Source organism: Etheostoma cragini, chromosome 13, assembly GCF_013103735.1.
Source record: "Etheostoma cragini isolate CJK2018 chromosome 13, CSU_Ecrag_1.0, whole genome shotgun sequence".
In the NCBI taxonomy this organism is placed as follows: domain Eukaryota; kingdom Metazoa; phylum Chordata; class Actinopteri; order Perciformes; family Percidae; genus Etheostoma; species Etheostoma cragini.
The window spans coordinates 23,108,037-23,130,373 of record NC_048419.1 but is presented as its reverse complement, the minus strand read 5'-3'; the positions used below and the strand labels follow the sequence as shown (position 1 = coordinate 23,130,373).

General features: G+C 41.5%; 1 protein-coding gene across 2 annotated transcripts in view; it reads right to left on the bottom strand.

Annotated features, from left to right (window-relative positions):
- Positions 1–4,431: 4,431 nt before the first annotated feature.
- The window catches only part of zbtb16a (zinc finger and BTB domain containing 16a), a 144,120-nt gene continuing 126,214 nt past the window's right edge, over positions 4,432–22,337 (bottom strand). For both annotated transcript variants that reach the window (XM_034889029.1, XM_034889030.1), the window contains exons 6-7: positions 12,483–12,653; positions 4,432–8,606 (exon numbers count right to left, since the gene is read on the bottom strand). In XM_034889029.1, the coding sequence (XP_034744920.1) occupies positions 8,377–8,606; positions 12,483–12,653 (401 nt within the window). In that variant the 3' untranslated portion in view covers positions 4,432–8,376. The remainder of the gene's footprint in view (positions 8,607–12,482; positions 12,654–22,337) is intronic.

The window sequence follows — 22,337 nt, the reverse complement described above, 5'->3', positions numbered from 1 at the left end:
CCTTGTATTAATCTTTGGAGCTAAACTGAGTTTTTTTTTTGCTCTGCACTTCATGGACATCACTGGTCAGTAAAACAATTAAGCGTGTTCCGTTTGGCCTGGCTGACATGTTGAATAGCAGCGGACAGTAAACGGCCTGCAGGTATTTGTGTTGAATACTTATCAGACGGGCAGAAGCTGTGGGAACACTCCTTGTTTAGCATCAGATTAAAAGATAATCTGATCAAACAGGGCTGGGTACCGAATTCAAGACTTTTTAGGCACCAACTAACTTGTGTGGAGTAATGAAAAATATCTCATTCAATACCCAATTTCAATACCTAAGGGGTAAATCTCATCAGGGTCAGTAGCCATGTTTACATGTAATTGTCACTTCATTCAAAGTCAACTGAAACAAAATAAAACTATCAAAAGATGTTTTGGAGTTTTCCACTTTTCCAACCCTTACAACTTTAGGTTGAAATAAACCCAGTGTACGGATTTACATGTGAAAATATGTTGGCGCTATACACGCTAAAAGTATTGCTTTTTTGAATGGAGTCTGGGGGGTTTAGCGCTAGAGACTTCAGAGCTGTTTCTGGTTGAACAGAAAGGTCTCAAAGAGGTTTCAGTCCTTCTTAGAAATCATTTCTATAATGTTGTCATACACTTAGAATATTGATGAGCCTGTCAGTGGCAAAACAAGCACTTTTGTGATTGTGAACAGGCTACAAAAATGCCCTATTAACTTACATGGTAGCTTATTTTGCCTCGGGTCAATTTGACCCGTTTACAAAAACTTTCTACATCAGAACTATGACAAAAGAACGTTGAAAAAAGTCAGAAATGTTGGAAAAAAAACTACAAACCATTCTTTTTTAAATGCTGAAATAGACCAAACAAAATGGACAATTTGGAAAGCACAATTGGAAAAAAATGACCAAAAAAATATCAAAAACATTGGAAAAGGCAATAAAAGAATAGTTGACTAATTGTTATTTGTTTATTGTCAATTGTTAATTGACTAAAACATAGTTAAATAAAAGTCATAAAGTGACAATAGCTTGGAATAAAATTGACAAAACGTAGAGAAAAGTGTTGAAAAAGAACTACAAAATGTTGAAATTTCAATCCAGAAAAAGTTGCTGGTCAATCGGAAGACAACACAAGGGTTAATACAGGACCAATGTCAAAGGTTGTTGTTCACATCACTCATTTAGACACAAAAATGGAAAAATGGGGTCCAGACTGTAAAAAAACTTTTAAAATGTTGCAAAAAACTAAGAACAAAACTGCGACTTAGAAGAGTTTCCATCAACTGACTCGAGCGAATAAACTAGACTACACAAAGAGTAGTTTCAATTTGACGTTACACATGGTTGTAGATTGCAAACCGGCTGTATGAAATAGAAAAAAGAGTTTTGAAGCTAAGTTCTTTGGCCAAATAGAGAGAGGTATGCCTCTGCTTGTACTGTACTGCTGTAAAATAGTAACACATAGGCCACCCCAAACCTTCAAGCTCACATAAAATCAATAAAGTTGACAGTGAATGGTGCTCAAAGGAACGTTGTGGGGTCATTGCAATCAACAGAAATCTTGCTCCTGGGAGCATGAGTGCCCTCACTAAACTCCAGCAGCAAGTCAGCATTTTCTGACACAAACATGATTTTTTGTGTTTCAATGCAAGTTAAAGGTTCTGTACTATATGCATATCATGAAAGTGCAAAGGAATGTCTTGTCAGTCTTCTTCTTTTCTATAACGTATACACAAAGGACTCTACCTTGTGATTCCTGTTTTTTCTTAGACTACATCGTGGTAGAGTTTTGCCAGCTTTATCCAGGACTCATTTTGTTTGTAAATGAATTATTGGTGAATAAATCCTCAGGCTGATCACTTCTGCCTGGCTATGTCTGCATTTGGATCCTAAAATCCTCCGGGATTGTGCCGGGTGCGAACCATGCACCCGGCACATGGACCTTTTTTTTTGCCGTCAAAGTAGCAAAAGTGGAAATTCGACATGCCCTAAACGCACCTACACCAGGCGCTTCATGCCGTGCTCTTAGATTGTTAAAACAGAGCCCAAAAAGCATTAAGACATGGATGTATGAGGGATTGGTTTTATATAGAAACTAAAGTAATACAATAATTTGATGCCGCTGAAGCAGTTTTTTTTTTATGATTCTCTGGACTGAAATATTTAAGCCATTGTAATTCATCACACGAATACCACACCACAATAAAGCATGCTTTTGAAGTACTAAAAAAGTATAAGAGCTGGTCAAACATAGCAACAGTAGTGTGTAGTGTTAGATCCTACTGGCACCTTCTGTTCTTTAAAATATATAAGTAGTGAGCCAGAAAGAGGGCTAAGACAGACAAGGTGAAGTCCATTTCTTTTATTTATTTTTTTCTAACCGCAGATTGAAAGTATACAACTGAACATCATGATTGGATTTTTATTATGAGACTCATAAATAAAAATACAAAACAAAATCCACTACAAACAACAATCTACCGTTAGTAGGATGTAAAAAAACTAAAGAAAAGAAATATTCTTTATATTTTCACTATCAAAGGCACAACATTGACTTTAGTGACAACATGGAGAAGAGAACCTGCAGCATTAATTCTTTTATTTTTCCTTTTTATTTTTTTTAATCACACTCCATCAGAGAACACTGAAATGTTACAAAGAGAGGTGTCTGATTCTACATGGAAAGAAACAAAAAAAGAACAACCTCTATATCAACAGATGGTGGCTATAGATTGGTGGCACAGCTCAAAAGGGAAACGTACCGCCACGGAAAGAAAATAGCACGTTGTCGCTGGAAAAGACAAAGGACCTTTGCAAAGCTCTAATGCAAATTCAAAAAAAAAATAAAAGACAAAAAAAATTATACAACCGACAACAATAAAAGAACAAAATAAAGAAAATAAAAAATAATAATTGGGCACCTTCTAAGATTAGGCTAAGATTAGGTGCTGAGGTAGACAAAAACTATAACAATTCAAATCATAATGAAAACACTATTTTCTTAATACAGAGCAACTTGACTGGCACTTGTGCTGTCACAACAATGGAGGAGAGAAAGTAGCACAGACAAGCCAGGGAAAGACAGAGAGAGAGAGAGAAAAGCTTTGTTACATAAAAAGCTTTGTTATGCTTGGTCCGACAGGGCGATTGGTCCTCAGTGCTAATATAAAAAAATACAATGTCTTGGTGCTTTGTTACTCAAAACAGTTTTTAAGTCTAGACCTCGATGGCACATGCATTGCAACACTGCATGAAATGGCTACTTTGTTCTAGAAACACCACACCGAAACACAGAGTGCCAGCTCCAGGGATGCCATGATTCCTCTCTGACAAATTTCAAACATCCTCTTCTAAATGCATTTTGTAGAAAAGAAAAAAAAAAGTACTTTAAAAAAACTGAAGGGGATTCAGGGGGGGGGGGGGGATTCCCTAGTGCCAACCTACCCAAATGGAGGTTTTTCTTGCTTTTAGTTTTTATTCTTTCAAGAGCAATGTAAAGTTCTCATCAGCAAACCTGTTGCTGACAAAAAAAAGGAGAGAGGAAAACAAATATATAGAGTAGACAATCTGAGTGGAGAACCAGACTTAGGGCTTAATGTTCTTGCAGAAAAACAATTTCCTGGAACAGATTTTGTCCCCCACAGTCTTTGCAAGTCTCTGCAGCCTGTCCTGTCTGGATTCCAGTACATTTTCCCTATGCTTTGTTTTGTGTCGCTAAATAAATGCTTTTGGGTGCCGATCACAGCGCACGGCCTAAGAAAAGAAGTGAATGCAGAATCCCAGTTGCTATCTCAATAGCATTAAGGGGTTTAATTGCAGTCCTTGAAAAACACACCCTGTTCTGTTCAGGATTAAAAAAATAATAATCCCAAAAAATAAATCTGGTCATTTTTCGAGCGTCATGACATCCCTAGGGTGCTGGAGACACGTTTTTATTTTCTTCTGAAAATACGGAAAACTAAGCAGATATAGATGAATATTTATGTTGAACAAGTTCCATTTTTAGGCACAAAGATAGTACAGAAACATCCGAGGAACACTGAGGGAAGAACTATATCGATGCCAATGTATATATATATATTTTTTTTCCAACATAGAGAAAAAAAGTGGCATAGGGTATCATTTTATTTTGTATCTGATCCGATTAGTGCATTTTTCCACTAATACACACACATACGCACGCACACACATAGTTACGCACTCTTTCACACGCACGAAAAAGTAGAAAACATTCAGAGGACGATGACGGGAATAATGTGACTGATCAGTTCTTGCATTGTGGTGGTTCAGACTGAGCCGTGACTGGGTATATTATAGTGGGTGGATATTATATGAGGGTGGAAAAGACCCTCAGCTCACAGTGTTAGAGAATAAAACGGCAAGACACCACGGGACATGCCATCCCTTCTTCTCTTTTTTTTCAAATACAAAAACAAAACCAGAGACATGTTGACAGTCAAGTTTGATTGAAAAATTGTGAATGACAAGTTATAATTGGCAGCGCCACCCTGCCGTCCCGTATTTTATCAACCTTTTTTTTTTTTTTGAACTTTGTCACATACACTGTGGCGGATAGATTTAGTCCTTCACCTACAATGCAATTGACATCCAGAAAGCAACACTTATTATTACAATATGTTCACACACAATTTTTTTGTCCAACAATATCAAAGAGGAGCAAGGCAAAAATGATTCACACCCAGAGAGAAAAAAACAGGTAAAAAAAAGAAAAATTAAGAAAACAAAATAAGAAATACAAAAATTTGTGCCCTGCTGTAACCCTCCACAAATGGAAAAAAGGACTGACACTGAATACAAAAATATCACAATTTTTATATATCAAATTGCCTCTGTTGGCTCTTGTTCAGGAATACACTCATTTCTCAAGGGAGCTCGTCAGCTGAGAGAATCTCTATTTTTAACCTTCCTGTTTTTCTTTTTTGATTACCGCTTGCAGTTCCAATTGTCCAACGCACTCTGCATCACTGCAAATATGACCTGTCCTGGGCGGTCCAGCATTCTTGATGAACCTTCTTTTTTTTCACATTACAAAACTACACTTCTATTCACATATTTTCAAGTTTTAATTCTTATTTTTAAACCCTCTTAAAAAGCAATAGTACTTCCTCTTATCTGCTGCATCCCTACTCATCACTTAAGGCTTCAAAATTGCTTTTTTTTTCTCGTTTCGTTCTCTCTGCTCTTCTGTGGTTGGAGATGCAGGGGGAGACTTTAAGAGAAGAATGAACATACATTTGAATGACTTTCCAAATCCTGTCAACCTCGACTTTTGTTATCTCTTACGCTTTTATATACATTTTGCTAAAAAAACAAAACACAGACAATCATAAATCCACTTTTGAAAACAAAAAAGAAGCATGAGATGAAGAAGCAATGATGAAATAATGCAAAACACTAACACACAAAAATGTGCTTTTGCAAAAAAAGAAAAAATGAAGAAAAAAAACAACTAATGAAAACAACTTAGAGGTAGCTTTTATAACAAATGACCAAACCTTCCGGCTTCTTTAACAAGCGGGGTTAATAATACCAAGTTTGGTAACACGTAATGCACAAAGAAATACACAACATTAGAAAACCAAAATAAAATCTCTTCACCGTGGCACTTAATTTTTCTGCGTATACACCGCTTCATCATGTCGTGCAATGCATCTTTTTCCGACAGACTTGTGAACACAAAAAAAGTGTACAAATGAAACAAAAGGAAAATTAAAATACACAAGCAACATGAGGTCACAAAACGAGGTAATTCAAGTACGAAGTGTTGAGATCAAACTCAAGTTCAATAGTAACAACAACAACAACGACAACGACGACGACATCAACAACAACAACAACAACAACAGGAGACGAGGGAGAGACGAAGCGCGGGGACAAAAAACACAGAGAAAGAGCCAATTTATTCTGTCGTCTTACTGGTCGCCCCAACAAGCTGCTTGGCAGTGTCTCGTCCTATCTGTGATTTCCCGCTTTTTCCATCTGCCATTTGGATGTGTGATTGCCCCCCCGTAATGCTGTGACATGCAGTGATGCTCATTAAAGCCTTCCGTTCAACCATAATACCTGTGGCTGCGTCAATCATACGGGTCTAATGCTGCAATTCAGTGACGTCAGAAAGTTTGGAATGCCCTCCTCCTTCTCGACAAAATCTGCCTTTCAGTTTGGGCTGTAGCAGATTTTTTGGGGGGCTTCTTTTCAACATGTAGTTGTGTCAAGATCGCAGCATATAAATGCTACATGTGACTTTTAACAAAGCCCCAGTGGTAATTTAAATCAGCTCAAATATATTTGGGAACATGCACCATTAAAACACCATTTCATCTATAATATCCCTACAGGACAGGATCCCTTGGATAATGTTGCACTTTAGGTCCTTCCACTCCAGTGGTGCATACTATCAAACAAAAATCTACCGATACACAGCGAATCTGGGGCCCCTGGGACCCAAGGGTCCCTCTCCAGCTTGGCCCAGTTAGTGATTCAGCTGTAAATTAAAGTTTGAATGTAAGCTTCACTCACCCCCCACGGCCACGATTTGTGATCTGTTTTGCCCGTTTTGTCCAGTCTATCAGAACGATATGCATATTTATTTCAAATTGTAAAATAGCCGCTTTGTGGGAGCTATTGGGTGGAGACCAGCATTTGAAGTTGGATGGAGAAAATCACAACCAGGGGAAAGCATTTCAAGTAATAACAAGGTGGGACTTCTAGGTTTCTGACCTCCAATGAAAGGCAGCATTACCCTGCTGTTTTCTGACAACAGCCTAGTAACAACCTGGCTCACTGTTGTGATGCCATATAACAGTCTCCACTTCACTTCTTCAACATTCACAACGAGCAGTCGAAGTTACACGACTCCCACGCAAAGCAGCCTTTCCCCCCCATTTTGATTTCCATCCCTGTGGTGAATGGACAGATCTGTTGTGGCGTTACAAAGTGTTACTGTGTGTGTGTCAGTTTGTGTAGTTCATCATTGCGTGAGATAATGATAGTCGTCGGGTTAAATGTACATGGATAAAAGCCGTCCAGTTATCTATTGCTGAGTAGGTGGATATGCTGGGTTTAATGTGGTATATTGTAATAGCCGGTTATGATTTAATGAAAAAAATATACCACTTGCAGACATCAAACAGAGACTGTTGTCGTAATTTGTTTTACCTGTGCAATCAAAGCCATGATAAACTACGATGCAAAGATACAAATAAAATATATACGATGAAAAAGTGACACAAGATGGCCCTCTGGGGAGAACCTGGGGTGGTCCTCTGGGGAGAACCTGGGGTGGCCAGTGGTGAGTCCTCCAGCCCTCCTCTGACAGGGATGCAGAACCAGAAAGACCCCCCAGAACAAGCAAACTTGGTTTGCAGTATTTTACTGCTCCCATTCATCCATCTGTTTCGTCTACTGCGTACGCCTACCGGCTCCGCTGCAAATTCTCAAGGGCTACCTCACTGCCACTGCTGGGATCTGAAGTGTCTCATGTACGGACAGGTTGTACTGGCAGATTTCTGCCATATTTCTGCACTGCGCAAGCAGAAGTGTTGCAGAACAGATACATTTTCCATTAGGGATTGAAAGGATTACGTATGTTTATTTCAGTTTGTGTGATGATACTAATGCTAATGTGAAATTATATGTCAGTCATCTCCAAGATAACTTTGTTGTGGTTCATAACTACCATAACAGGTTTGTGGAGAACAATTTTGGCATCTGAAAGCCAGCAGTTCCTCAAGAATCGCATGCCCTGATGAAGTTGGGGCCTAAACTGATGCGCAATAGTCACACATGTTCATGTGAGCCAAACTAGTATGACTAATCAGGGTGAATGTAAACAATACCGAAGTAGAAAAAATCAAACATGTTTCCCTATTTGGAAAGAAAGAAGAGCGGTGGCAAGTATGTGCAGGTTGAGACAGCCCTTGAGAATCTGCTTTCTCACTCGCAGCAGCATCCAAAAAAGTCACTTCCTTGCAGCACCGCTTGCTTTATGGCGCTGCATGAAATGACCTAAAACAATAGCACAGTTGCAGATGTAGTGAATGACCCGGTGAATCCGAACTATGGTGGAGAATCTCTCTCCCTGTCCATGTCTTCCTCCTCTTAGCACTTTTGTTCCACCGTTACCACTCTTTTAAGTCGTCGGTCGCCGTTGCCGCCGCCTTTGCATGAAAAGTAAAAAGAGAAACCAAACCCTCTTGCTTTCGGATCTCTTGTCGTTGACATTCCTAAATCGACATCACTCCACCACAGCCTCCTATCCCCTCAATTACATTCCCCTTACCTCTCAACCGCGCCGCCGCCCTCCCCCGTCCCCTCCCCCTCCTCATTCACTACTGCGGCCTCAGACATAGCAGAGGTACAGGTAGGTCTTCTCTATGCGCCAGTCTGGAGGGACGTCTTCGGGCTTGTGGCTTTTCATGTGCTTCTGCATGGCTGACAGGCTGGGGCAGTAATCCAGGCAGATGGTGCATTGGTAGGGCGAGGCGCCGTTGTGGGTGCGCAGGTGCTTGATCATGGCCGAGTAGTCCCTGGATCGCTGGTGGCACAGCTTGCACTCGAATGGCTTCTCACCTAAGGATGATAAGGATAGGGTTGAGGACAACAATTATCTTAGTCAAAGTGTCATTCGGTGACAGTATTATGTCCTTGTTGAGGCGTGATATCCCTGCAAATCAGTCACTAAATGCATTTGATACCAATATCAATAGAAAGACAAGTATATGTTGGATTAGTCTGTGAGGTGTTTTGGTAAACACAGCAGCGTTTGTTAGTCACACCCAAAGACCTTCCCAATATTTTAATGCAATGTAAGAATCCCCTTATCTTCCAGGGGTTAAATTGGGATTTGTTATCCCCCTTTGTAGCCCCCCTACATAACAAATCCCAATTTAACCCCTGTGGAAAACAGAGAAATCTGGCGGACTATCTGTCAACAACGGAGCAACCCCGGAAGTGGAACGTCGTGGATATAGACTACTTATAATCTGACTAAACATGCCAGACTTCTTTATCACGGTAACAATGCTTTTATTACCAATACGAATGCTGGCCAAAGCTACAAAAATAAGATTCACAGTGTAATAAAACTCAATTATCCCTTACAGGCCAAATGTTATCTATTGACAGACAAGAATGCAGCATATGAAACCTGTTGTTTGAAAAGTATAACAAGTGTCTATGTCAGGGCTTCAGGAGAGAAGAATGTCCCATCACCACTAATTAAGAGACGGCAGATTTTGCCCTGCTGGCCCACAAGAAATTCTGGTGTTGTTATGATAATTGGACCGTGCACACAAAAGGTGACAAGCCAAAACCCAGGAGGGAAATCCCAACTGTCTCCTGAACAGCGGTGTGCAGCAGTTAAAGACCAAACTGGCTCAAAAAGTCACTCCAACCACCCCCAATAATTGGTACAGCTTGAAAGAAGAGGTAAAATAAAAGCCTGAACAAACACTTGTGGAGTTTGTTCCCCTCTGAGAGACAGTATTAACACAGTGCCAGTCAGGTCCATCAAGCTATCCCTCGAGCAGCTAACAAATGATCTTCTAATTATTTTTGTGGTTGAGGGCATAGAAATCCTTTGTGTTCAGTTGTTATCAATTCAAATTACTGCCTTTATAAATAAGAGCCAGTTGTAATGGGATTTTAAAACCGCACAAGGCTGCTTTTCATGTCGTGCAATAGAAGAAAATTAAAAAGAGGTACTGAATGTGTAACCATCAAATGTGGCTGCAGAGGCTTCTAAGACATTAACAGAATAACATGCTTTTGTTTTTTAAGGTTTAGTGTTTGGATCTCGTTTTCAAAAAGACAACACTCAGTTGTGAAATCAGAAAATGAAATCACTCTCTGAATGTTTGCTTTGTCAATAAAAATATGAAAAATATGATGTCGCTGTCCAATAAGGCTATAATGTCCCATGGCATGAACATTTCACTTTCCCCAAGTGGCTAGAAATGGAGATAGGTGTAAACCAAACCCTGGGTTTCCTGCTCTGCCAGTGAGAAAATAAAAGCTCAGATGGGCCCATCTGGAATATTTCCCCAAATGAGGTCATAAGGGTCAAGGTTACCTCCCCTTTCTTTGCTTTGCCCGCCCATGAGAGAGAGAGACATCATGGCTTTCAAACGAGCAAAGTGGCAGTTGGTCAAGGCCACATCCCCCAGCCTCCACCTTGACCCCTCTCTCTCCTCTTCAAAAGACGATTGTGATTTGTCTAAAGAAATGCAAACAACCCAGTGTATTTTCTCCTATCCAGCAGTGTAAGGTCAGGAGAAGCCGGACCTTACTCCGCAGCGCTGTGGAATAAGGTCTGGCAATGCAAGACTAGAGCTCCATCCAATGAAGATGCTTCAGAAAAGGCTCAAGTTTCTGAGAGTGTTTCTTGCCCTGTTTGACAAGTTTTCACCCAATGGTAGCAATGATTGTCAACACAGTGAGAGTAAGAAGGGAGTCATAATAAACCAGAGGTATCCTCTGAGTGTAAGAAAACTCATACTCACTAGGAAAGAACTAAGATACACTTCAAATGTGCTAAAATCCCAGGAATACGTGGTGCTTAATGTCTGCTATTTCTTTTGTAAGCCACATGTAATCAATGTATTACATTACACAAAATACAGCCCCTCCCACGGAGAACTCCTGAAGGTGTCATAAATCAAAGTGTGGCGCTGCTCTCTTGCTGTGGGGGCTGCTAATATTCAAGAAGCACATTTCAATTCAGCCACAGCAGCCATCCTAAATGTGCTAATGATTTGAGTGATGGCAGGGTATAATCCACCAGCGCTCAAGCCGGCTGACGCAAATTAGACATGTAAATGCTGACCTTTACCAATGGCATTTGAAATGAGCTGTTGGATGTGATCTAGCCCAGCGCTTGCTGTCACCTTTCAGCTAGAGCCTCGCACATGTGTGCTGGCAAAACGGGTGGCCTCGTGCCTCTGCAGCTCGCTCGCCCTGTCCGATTCGAAGCCCTGGTTAACCTTGTCCTGCGTTGGCGGCTGGGTTGCGGAACCATTCAGCCAATAAGCATAAATACAGTGTTGCAGGTTGTAGTGTGTTGCTCTGCAGCAGTGTGGACACCTGCATTATGTTGATATTGATAACCAGACTGTAAACAGGGTCGCCTCAAATAACTAGCTAATAATGAATTGCAAATGGGGCCCAGGTATTGATCCGCCATTGGCATTTGGGATGTGTGGAGAGAAGGGGGGAAGGGGTGGGGTGGATTGCCAATGTCGATGATTCATCAAGCAGCTCCCTTTTGTACGATGTGGCCTTTGACTGGGAGCTTGTCACTTGTTCTTGTTATCTGCTGTTGCTCTCCGGCTTAACGCAAAGCCCCCTCCCCCACACAAAAGGGGAATGGGTGGACGGGGGGGAGCCAATTATTGGACAGGCTGCCTTGATAGTGTGGCTTAACAGCTGGCTTATTGAATGGAAGATGGGAGGGTGCTGCTGCTGCCGCATGTGTGTGTGTTAGAGAAAAAGAGATGGCGAGGAAGCATAACGCCCTGGCTGTGTGCCATCCTGGTGAGCGCTTGCGATATCCTTACTCAGTCTGCCACGTAGCGCACACTCATTCTCCAGGGTACCCAGCTTATCACCGTGTCAACATCTTTATGGGGCTCTAAATATACTGGGATCAATACAACGTCTTCTGAGACATTCATCTACTGTATCACAGCAACAAAGATATTCATCTGGTCTGGTTTGTGCTTTGCCACTTGGATTTCTTGCAACAGAGACCCTAAACAGACACCAAAAGCTGCATTAACAAGTCTAGTGCCACATTGCTGTATATATTGTATTTTTAAGTGTATAACAATATTGACATTTGAGAGTTAAAAATCCCAACATATAATTTCTGTATATAAGGGACAAAACATGCTTAGCCTAGAGAGTTTAACATTTGAGTAAATGCTCATTCTCTTCTTTAAGAGAATGAGATGAGATGAATTTCAGTCTCACAGTCTGTGTGTAGTGTACGAAGCTGAAATTGTTAGCGTAGCTTAGCATAATAAAAGCAAGCAGAGGGGAAACAGCTAGTCTGGCTAGCTAACCAACTACCAGCCTCTGTAAAGCATGCCAGTTAACACATTGTATTGTGGTTGTTCGATGTGTAAAAAAATGAGAGATTTTTGTTTTAGAGCGAGTTAAACTGTGAAACGGTCTTGGCAGACGAAAGCTGCAGCTTGGTTTTTGTCACAAGGAGGTTGCCAGGTTTGGTACCATCGTGCCTTCCCAGAGATAAAAAACTAAAACTTCTGCTCACAGACCGTATCTGGCAACCTGTGCTTTAGCTCGAGATATAGTTCCAGCTCATAGCTTCTCGTAAGACCACAAACAATTCCCCAATCCTTTGATTATAAACATCAGTTAATTTTAAGTCAATTTTTTAACTTTTCAAACAGCTTCTTGGTCGGCTGACTGGACTTATCGGAGTACCTGTGTGCACACGGTAGTGGGTTTCCAGCTGGTGCTTGAGGCTGAACTTCTTCCCACAGCCGTTACATTCATAGGGCTTCTCCCCGGTGTGGATGCGCTTGTGGCCCTTCAGCGTGCTCTCATCTCGGAAGCAACTCCCGCAGAACTCACACTCATATGGATGGTCTCCAGCTGGAATGTAGAGAAACACAAGCAAATTTGACTTCATCAGCAAACAAGATTGTGTTGTGATAACTCAAGTACAGCACTTGAGCTTCTGTGAAAATACAGACTGAAGGGCAGAATTAGGCTGTGCACAAATTCATCTGAATATTGTGAAAAGTTTCAATTTCAATTCAATTTTATTTATAATATCAAATCATACCAAGAGTTATCTCAAGGCACTTTACAGATAGAGTAGGTCTAGGCCACACTCTACAATGTACATTGACCCAGCACTTCTCCCATGAGCAAGCATTTGGATCAACTGTGGCGAGATACAAATTTGGTGAAAGACCAAGATTTTTAAAGTGCTCATATTATGCTCATTTTCAGGTTCATGACTGTATTTAGAGGTTGTACCAGAATATGTTTACGTGGTAAAATTTTTGTTGAACTACACATTGCTGCAGCTCCTCTTTTCACCCTGTGTGTTGAGCTCTCTGTTTTATTTACAGAGTGAGGCATCTCACTTCTGTTCCATCTTTATTGGAAGTCACACTTGCTCAGTACCTCGGTAAGGACTACTAGCCAGTCAGACGCAGAGTATGTGTGTGAACAGTGTTTTCTGTTGGAGATGGTAAGTCCTTTGGTGGACTTTGCGCTTTTTCACTTTGTAAACCTATAAAGTGCACAATAAAGATAAATAACACAACAAAGGAAAGGGAGAAAGCCAAAAAGCACAATCTGAGCACTTTAACATTTCTGTTTGGTTGACTCTCACAAGCATTGTGCATGGTTGGATGCGCCACACCAACCAAAAAAAATGTACACATCCTATAGATAGCATGCATTGAAGCTGTAATACTTAATGTGAGCAACATTACTGAATGTTTGTCTGATTATTTGGTGGGTTTACGCACAAGGCCAGAACAATAGGTGTTTCTGCTCGAATGCATTCCCACTTAGCGGCTTTATCCCAGCAGACAACGCAACCCATCCTTTGTCTCCTCTACCAACCACCTGCACGGCTGTTTTGCTTTGAGTAAAATAATTGTAGCCTGTCATTGCTGTTTACTGGCCGCGAGAGGTGTTATTGACCTGCCCGTACCAGTCTCACAATACATTAATAGATGTATCTCTATATATATGAATACACATGTTTTTAACCTACAGTTTAATTTGTCTTATTCTATTTGACTGAAACCCTATTCATGCTTGTCTTTTTCTATCGCAGTTTCTTTTACATATTTTTATCTTATGTAAAACATTTTGAATTACCCTGTTGTTTTAGTTGCAGATACACTTGGCTTGCCTTGAATGCAATTTTCTACTTCCTCTAGGCAGATAGTTTCTTAATAAAAGCTGTAAAAAATACAGGAACTGAAGTCAATTTTGAAATCACCGCCCTCGACCTGTGTGGGTTTGAATATTACATGTAAGGCTAAAAGGAGGAGTCAGAAAAGGATCCGCTGGGTTGGATCATGTACTTGATTGGGATAACCATATTTCTCTGAATGAAAATCACGGTGGGGGGAGAGAGCTCTCAGCCATCTCTGTGATCAAAACGATTACAGCTGCAGAGTTCAGATGCTGTATTTAAAACGTTCATATTTTGCAGATCAAATGGACAACAAAGAGAAGCACTTCATTTGGCCTAAACTGGTGTAGTGTTGCGGGTTGAAGCGCTGAACCTGTTATGAATGTTTTTGGAGTTTTTATTGGTACTTCTTGTAAAGGCCAGACACTGCAGGCCAAAATATTTTCTCATTTTGAGATTCTGGGTTATTTTGCTTCCATTCAGATCAGTGAAAAGAAAACATTTAGGTGTTCATTTGTCCACACTATGTCTATTTTGGGTTCGCTCATTTATCATGAATAACCAGATTTACATTTTATCCGTAAAAACATGGCAAAAATTGATTGTTTTTTGGCGGTTGGTAGTATTTTGTAATTTATGGAGTGATAAATTAGACTCCAACATGTCAACTAAATGAAACAATAATTTTGAACCTATTCAAATTTATGTTCTGGGAATGTATGCAAAATAGTGCATATTTAATACAACAATGCCTAATTTTTACAGTTATACATAACATTTTAGAAAACTTACTTACTGACATGTTTTTTTTTACCCTGTTCACCTGTAATGTCTTGCTTGTTTTGGTGGCATTTTTATTCATTCATAGAGTTAACAAAGCTATTCAACACATGGCATCCAACAGACATGGAGTAAGAATGTTGTTTGTGTATTTAACATCAGTTTTATCAGTTTGAGAACCGGCCACATTTCCTTTAGCATAGAGTAGATATAGATCTTCAGTGTTATATCAAACCATTTTGGTTGTGGTTAGATAAAAAGAACTGCAAAGAAGTTGTAGACAACCTTATCTCTATTTGGCTTCCAATGTATTACCTCACTGTAAGCATAGCATCTGCTTCTATTCATGGCTCCTCTGTCTAATGCTTTCACACATGGGTAAGTGCATTCTCACTTGTTATTTACAGAGCAACACATTTCCATTCTTAAACATTAGACCTATTTCAGACACCAGGCTGGCTGGCTGGTGGATGTACAGTATGTGTGTCCCCAACAGGCATCACATTCTTCTCCTCAGGGTGCCAGAGCGCAGGTCCCCTATAATGCATATTCAGGTGTCAATGATCAGGGATATTATGATTTGCAGGAGGTTCTCACCACCAGTACAAATACTAGTTGTATTCCTGTGTTTGATGAGGGGCTGCATCTTGCGTCAGTTACCCCCCCCCCCCCCCCTCCCCGTTACACATAATGTTGTGGATATTTATTAATGTAGGCTATTTCACTCCACCGCTGCAGGTTTAAGTCACCATCGATGACCTATGCCTTTCATTATCTGCCTGTCCGAGCAGCAATGTGCCACGGAATAAATTGCTTTTCTCGTTATGTGTTGCCGCCGCTGCCCCGCTGTTAAGAGACAATTTCACTTCTGTCCTGCATATTTTACTTAAGATTTTATGGCAGCATATACAGTATGTATGTGTTGAGAGACAGAGGGACGGAAGAAGGATGAGAGATGGACACCGCTTAAATGCTGATCACATTCTGGGGCGTGCTGTACTTTCGTGGAAGAAACGTTTCCTTTTCCTTGTGATGTTGGACACCTTCTCATTAAATGGAAGCTTTGATGGGGATGGAGGTGAGGTTGGAGGGGGGGGGCGGGGGGGGACTGAGACAGGGATAAAGCAGGGGGTGTGGGTGTATATGGCGGCGGCGGTGGGGGCTGGGTAAAAATCAATAAAAGTGACAGTCTTTATTTGTCTGCGTGAAGTTATCAGTGGCTCCCGCTGTAAGACATTGTGCTCTTTCTAGCGTTTCAACCACAGCAGAGATCACAATCCATCACGGAGCTCGGTGGGCTCGCACAACGCTACAGGAATAATAATTGAGCTCAGATTCACCTGCCTTTAATTAGGGCCTCCGATCAGACCAGCGAGTGGGATGCTAACACCCAGAGAAGACCTATGGAGGGTTATTTACGCTTAATGTCTTGTTACTGTTAGCGAACACCTTCAAAAATCTTGAACATGTAGGAAAAGAGCTCACTGTCTTTCTCATTTCAATATAGGGTTTGTGTTTTACTCAAATTAATATAACATTAGAACACTTATGTGAAAACATACTGTAATTCCACACAGTAAAAAAAAAAGCATGTCTGGTATCAGCCGAGGCATAAAAGAACAGATTGGTATAAAACACAGAGTGCTTGCTGTCGGGGCTCCAGCATCCTGCTTGGACCCGGGATCCATATCATGCACGTTATCGCCTGTAGCCACTCGGGGACGCCAAAGTGCAAAGCTGCACCGCAAAGCTTTAAATAAATCAGACACTATTCTATAGTCACATTGTGAGAGAATTTAAAGGGCCAGACGGGACTTCATTCTGTCAGAATATTCTCACTGGGGCTAGCAAATAATGGAGACATGTCCTCTGTCCATCCCAGACCTGCCACTATCACCTTATCTCTCGCTCTCTTTCTTTCCTCCTCTAATACCTTTTCTTCTTTCCTTCCTTCGTTGCTTTCCTTCCCTCCTATCTCTGTCTTCTTCCTCTCTGCTGTGGCCACATGGCAGGGAGGGCGCAGATGAGGACTCAGCACAGTGAGGTGGAACCACAGCATGGTGAGTGGACCCTCGGGTGCCCCCGAGCATCACCACCTGCGTTTCCTGACCCCTCCTAACCACCACCACCTCTACATTAACACCCCCCCCACACCATCGGCTCCTTTGACAACCCAAGGGCCTGCTGAGGATGCCTGTGCCCATGGGCACCCGGGGCGTGTTCATTATATACGGTAAGAGGCTGTAAATCACCGGGCTCCATCACTGCCAGGATCAGAACTGGCTCATTCTCTCTCTCTCTACATTCAATTCAGTCCTCTCTCTGTCTCTTCCTCTCTGGCTGTAGCACTATCAAATACAGCTGCGAACACAAAACACCACGCCACAGCAGACAGCAAATTGGCTTGGAGTTTAAAAAAAAAACACACACACACACACAGACACTTACACACAGACAGTGCACAACAACGGAATATTAATGAAGGCCTGGTCTGTAAAGAGAGAGTGTTTGTCTGCGTGTGGTGTGTTAGGGAAGGGGAATAGCACAGCTGCCATGACTGCCACTGTTATAAGCACACATTGTGTGTTCATGTGTGAGTGCTTGGACCTATACTGTAGTGTACATCCATGCAATAAGGGCATATAAACAAAATAAAGAGGCGACATGGTGCTGTGTAATCTCATGTCATGTGTAAAGAGGGTGATGAAATGGCAGGTGGAGGGAGGAAAATGAGAAGAAAGACGTGCAGTGAGGGAGACCAGGCAAGATGGCATGATTTAGAGGCTGAAATAAACACCATTAAATCTGCCCCCCCTTCCGTTTTTCTTGCCCTAAATGGTGATCCAGTGTCAGAGCCTCCACCAGCGAGGCTGCTTTTAAAAGATAAGCCAGCAGACAGGTAAAATGAAGCACACATAATGAACGTCCATAAAAGTGCTTTTTGCTGCATCCTGTTGTCATTTGATGCAACAGAATGGTGATTTAACCAATAACTGGGCTAGAATGCTTTCTATAGTAGAGGAGCTGCCACATAAAATTAGGGTTGAATGCTGGGAATTGAGATCTTGTTAATTGCGGGGAATGCTTGCCAAAATTGACTACAATTTCCTGGGGCAAATATCTGCGGGTACCTGTGACATTTTACGTGTGTTTGCTTGTGTGTCTATTTGTTTTTTGTGCTAAAGACTACTGTACATATTCTGACCTTGTAGTACCATTATTACGGATCAACGTTTCATCTCTGGCGTTCCCCCCCCCCATTTATTTTTTAATGCTACAATGGCCGCCTAGTACGGAGCCCCAGAGGTGACAAAAAAAAAACATGTACTGGGGACAACTGTGAGTTTCAAACTCGAGACCTCGGGTTTAGTGTTAGTCCACAGAACTTCTTTTTTTCTCCCTGCATGTCACCTCTGAGGCTGCGTAGCCTAGAGCCCAGCTGAGTGACAAGATATATATTCTTCAAACAATAAGTGTGAATAAAGCTGAGTGCAAAACACAAAACTTTGTAGATGGTTCAACAGGCAACTGAATTAGATCAGAAGAAGATGACATTAGTGTTGAAAGTAAACAACCGAGAGTAATACTGCCATGACCTAGACCACCCAAACAACACGCCAAAGTAGCTGCATGTAAAGGATCTACCCTTTCTGCCTCTGCATGCAGTAATAGCCCCTGGTCCTGGGTACATTCAGCCAGCCTTCACCTTTGGGAGGGGCGCTTGTTGGGGCTGTTTGCAGGGTTAGGGGACACAAAAAGCACTTCCAACTACTTTGCGTATTGAATGGGGAAAATGATCCCAAAGACTTATTTAATCTGCTTTTTGTAGTTCATATTCTCAGAAAAAAGACACTGTAATTGAACACCAGTCAAAGACAAGACGGTAAAGGACAAGGCTCATTAGTATAGAAGCACATATAATATTACCAATTACAAAAGTCTGTGCATTTTATTTTTTGGGGGGCTTTTCCCTTTATTTGATAGTTTCAGTGGATAGACAGGAAAGGTGGGAGAGAGATGGGGGATGACATGCACGCAGCAACGAGCTGCAGGCCGGCCTCAAACCCGGGCCGCTGCAAAGGACACAGCCTACATGGGGCGCACGCTCTTACTGGGTGAGCTAGACGTTGCCCCAAGTCTGTGCATTTTTGATTCAGCAATTTACACTGATTTTTGTTATGTATATATATATATATATTATTTTTTGAGAGAAACCTTATTACAATAAGCTTCACATTGTTTGGTTTGATGGGTCCCTTTTTGATTGTGTCCTCTTCACGTCTGACACAAAAGCTACAGCCCTGTTAATGAGACATTGTTTGTGGTTTGGATGCATGTTGGATGCATGGACACTAACAAAAACCTGTGAGATGGATATAGACAGATTTCCACATTGGATGGACTTCGTTTGATGAAGGCAGCACATTTGTCTTTGTATGAGAGGTGAAGGCTGGAAAAGGTGATTTTCTGAGGCTGGGCCTGTTTTAAAACACTATTTTGGCCTTATTACCAACTAAAGTGTGAATGAGATTTTTAACATCAGAGTGTAAATTTAGAGGAACACCATGTCTCTGCTGTTTTTTGTTGGAGGGTAAATTAGGACATTTTTCTGGCGCCCATGATGGCTGTGCGAGTTGCTGACTTTATAATCCCCTGACAAAAGGCTCCACATCATATTTAAACGATTGCTTTTGCGGCTGGCTCGTTGTGATTTAACGCGCGCCCACAGCGGGACGCGGCGCAAAGTCTCATCTGCTGCTCCACAGACGAGCTGACATTTGCGTCGCCCGGGTGGGCAGGTGGATCAAAGACGCTGCTTGTGTCCTCTCCAATGTCTGGTAGATGGAGCAGATGTGTGCATCACTACTGTACAGGCGGCTCAAGCAGCTTGGTCCACAGCCCCCCCGCCCCTCAGCACCTTCCACCATCACACACTAATGGTGTATTCGCCTGACTTGTAAATAGGGCCGACTGCTCTCATCTCCCAGCCTTTCGTTTCAAATATTTATCCGTGAGCCGGTGAGCTAAATCGGCTCTGACAGTGAGACTGTTATTTAAGGTCGCAGACAGGCGGCTGGGTGAGAGAAAGAGAGGGAAAGAGGAGAGAGAGAGAGAGAGAGAGAGAGAGAGATGGGGAAGAAAAAAGCATCCATTCCTCGCCGGTGAAATGGGATTCATTTCCATGTGTTCATATTCTGTCATGGTTACGTTTATTTTTTTTTCTTCCTTTCTCTCCACTCTGAATAGCAGCATCCGTCAGGCTACCTCTGCTCCCTCACAACAATGTATTAGTATCCCGGCCTCGCCTCAGTAGAGAGCCAGCACTGAGAGAATTACTAGTGGGCTGGGGGGGAAAAAAAACTAAACAAAAAAAAATACTCACTGTAAATAAGCTGCGTCTGACTGCTGCAGAATCCATTTGGTGTTGACCTGAATTAATGCAGTTTATTTCGCTCTACACTGCAGCACACCAATGTAACTCGGTAGAAGATAACATAATTCACGCCCATTTCCTAAAAATAAAAACTTTTTTTCCTTTGTATTATACTGTAAGATATTTATTTGTCAATGACAACCCTTGCTGCAGGCCAGAGTGTAAGGTTTTTTACAGGTGATCTCCTGTTGTGGCAGTGCGTATGTGTGTTTTCATGGTCAGCTATTTTATTAGTCAAACACCCCTGGATGGGAGGTAGTAATACGAGAATAAGACTTTCTATGCGAAAGCCCAAAGAATCTATTTGTTAGAAGAAAATGAGAATTAATATGAATATTTGAACTCAACATTTGTATATAAAAACGCACATCCAAGATTTAGGGCTTCCTGTGTGACTAGTTAGATATTTACAAAATGAGAAAACCAGAAAACAAAGTTTAAATTTTATGAAAAATGTTTTACATTTACATGTGAAATGTTCCTTTTAATTCACAAGTGCCCATATCGTGATTTTTTCACATGTGAAATGACTGACAATACGTGCCTGTGTGTAATATTTTGTGTTGTTCCACGTGTCAGTAATATGTAATGTCTGTTATACATGTAATAAACACGTGCTTTTGTGCAACTGACCCTTTTCAACACGGGGACTCATTATCAGGCAATAAAGCAGGTCACACCTTAAGCTCTTTATCATGTCAGTGGATATTGTGTATTAGTGAAGCATATTCCCATATACCCAAACAAAGCTAAAATGAATCATCATGGCAAAGTCCTACTGCCACAGAGTCAACCTGGGGCTTTGCTCTGGGAACCTGGGACTCAGGGGCAAATGATAATCATGCCTCGCTATTATGCGATAAAATAATATGTCATAATGTTTGGAGTGTCTTTAAGCAGAGATTGATATTCAGTTATGTACAGCAGGTCATATCAAAAAGTATTTACAGCTCAAGAATGAGGTTTTAGAGTTGAATTTTCTCCTGAAATGTTAGCAAGAATCCTGGCGTGGCTCGTCTATGCAAGAACTCAGACTTAACAATACACTGTATATTAATGGACAGCGCATGTGTGACGTCAACCATTGGTTTCTGGAGATCTGCTATACGTCATCAAGTTTGCCGTCATGGGCGCAGCCGTCCTGGTTGCGGATGTGATGATTTTTGGGAGGAGCCCTTACACGCTACGTTACGTTACACACTTTCACTGGAAATCACGTCATAGCCACGCCCTAAAACATTCCTGCTTTATCGCAGACTTTAGAATCAAGTGAGAAGTGGGCCACTTTCTAATGGATTTCTACAGAAACCAACCTCCTTTTTGCGACTGCATGTGTCGCCCCCTCCTGGAATTCAGATAAAATTCAGGTTTAAGGTACTTTTTGCAGTTCAATTTGTGTCTGTTTTTGCATCCAAATTTCTTTGTTCATGTAAATATTCTTATTATTAGATAATATATCTGCAGATTCACTACACTACACGTGTTTCGGTTTTTTTTTTTTTTAGGAATTATGCACATCTTACAAAGTGTTTGCTTACCACATCATTTAAACTCTGCCTTCATCACTTCAGGGTGTTTTGATTATTGAGGGGGCTGGTACATTACGCCTATGGGTAGACACTGAAAAAATCCAATTGTGCTCCTTTGAGAAGAAAGGGGCAGACACAAATGGTAATGCAAGTTTTCTGCAAATTCTTATTTGAGCATGACCAACAGAGTTGAGTAATTCCCCGACCAGTGCTGCAGCATTGCAGTGGTGCACCTGAGGCGCTGATGTAAATTGGGTTGGACCGGGAGGAATGAATTATTAGTAGGTTTGGTAGGAGCTAGCACGTATGGCAAATTAAAAAAAGGAAATGTGGGATCTTTACGACCTGGGTCTGGTTTTTTTGTTCTCCTTAATGTAGTCAATATTTAAACAGGTTAAAAACCAATCATTTTATCATGTCCCTGAGGGAGCTGAGCTTGAAGATGAGGCCCTTGATGTGTCAGTCAGTCTGCCTTCCAAACCCTCACCTGTGGTCTAAGCTCTGGATAGTGAGTGCCACTTGATTGTGGATACGAGTGACTTTCCTTCAGAGGCATTAAGGGCAGCTGGAGAAAATCAGACTACACAAGAAGTGCAAAATAAGACCTGACTGCTCCGTCATGTCAAAGGGAGCTAGGTGTGATGGTTTGGACA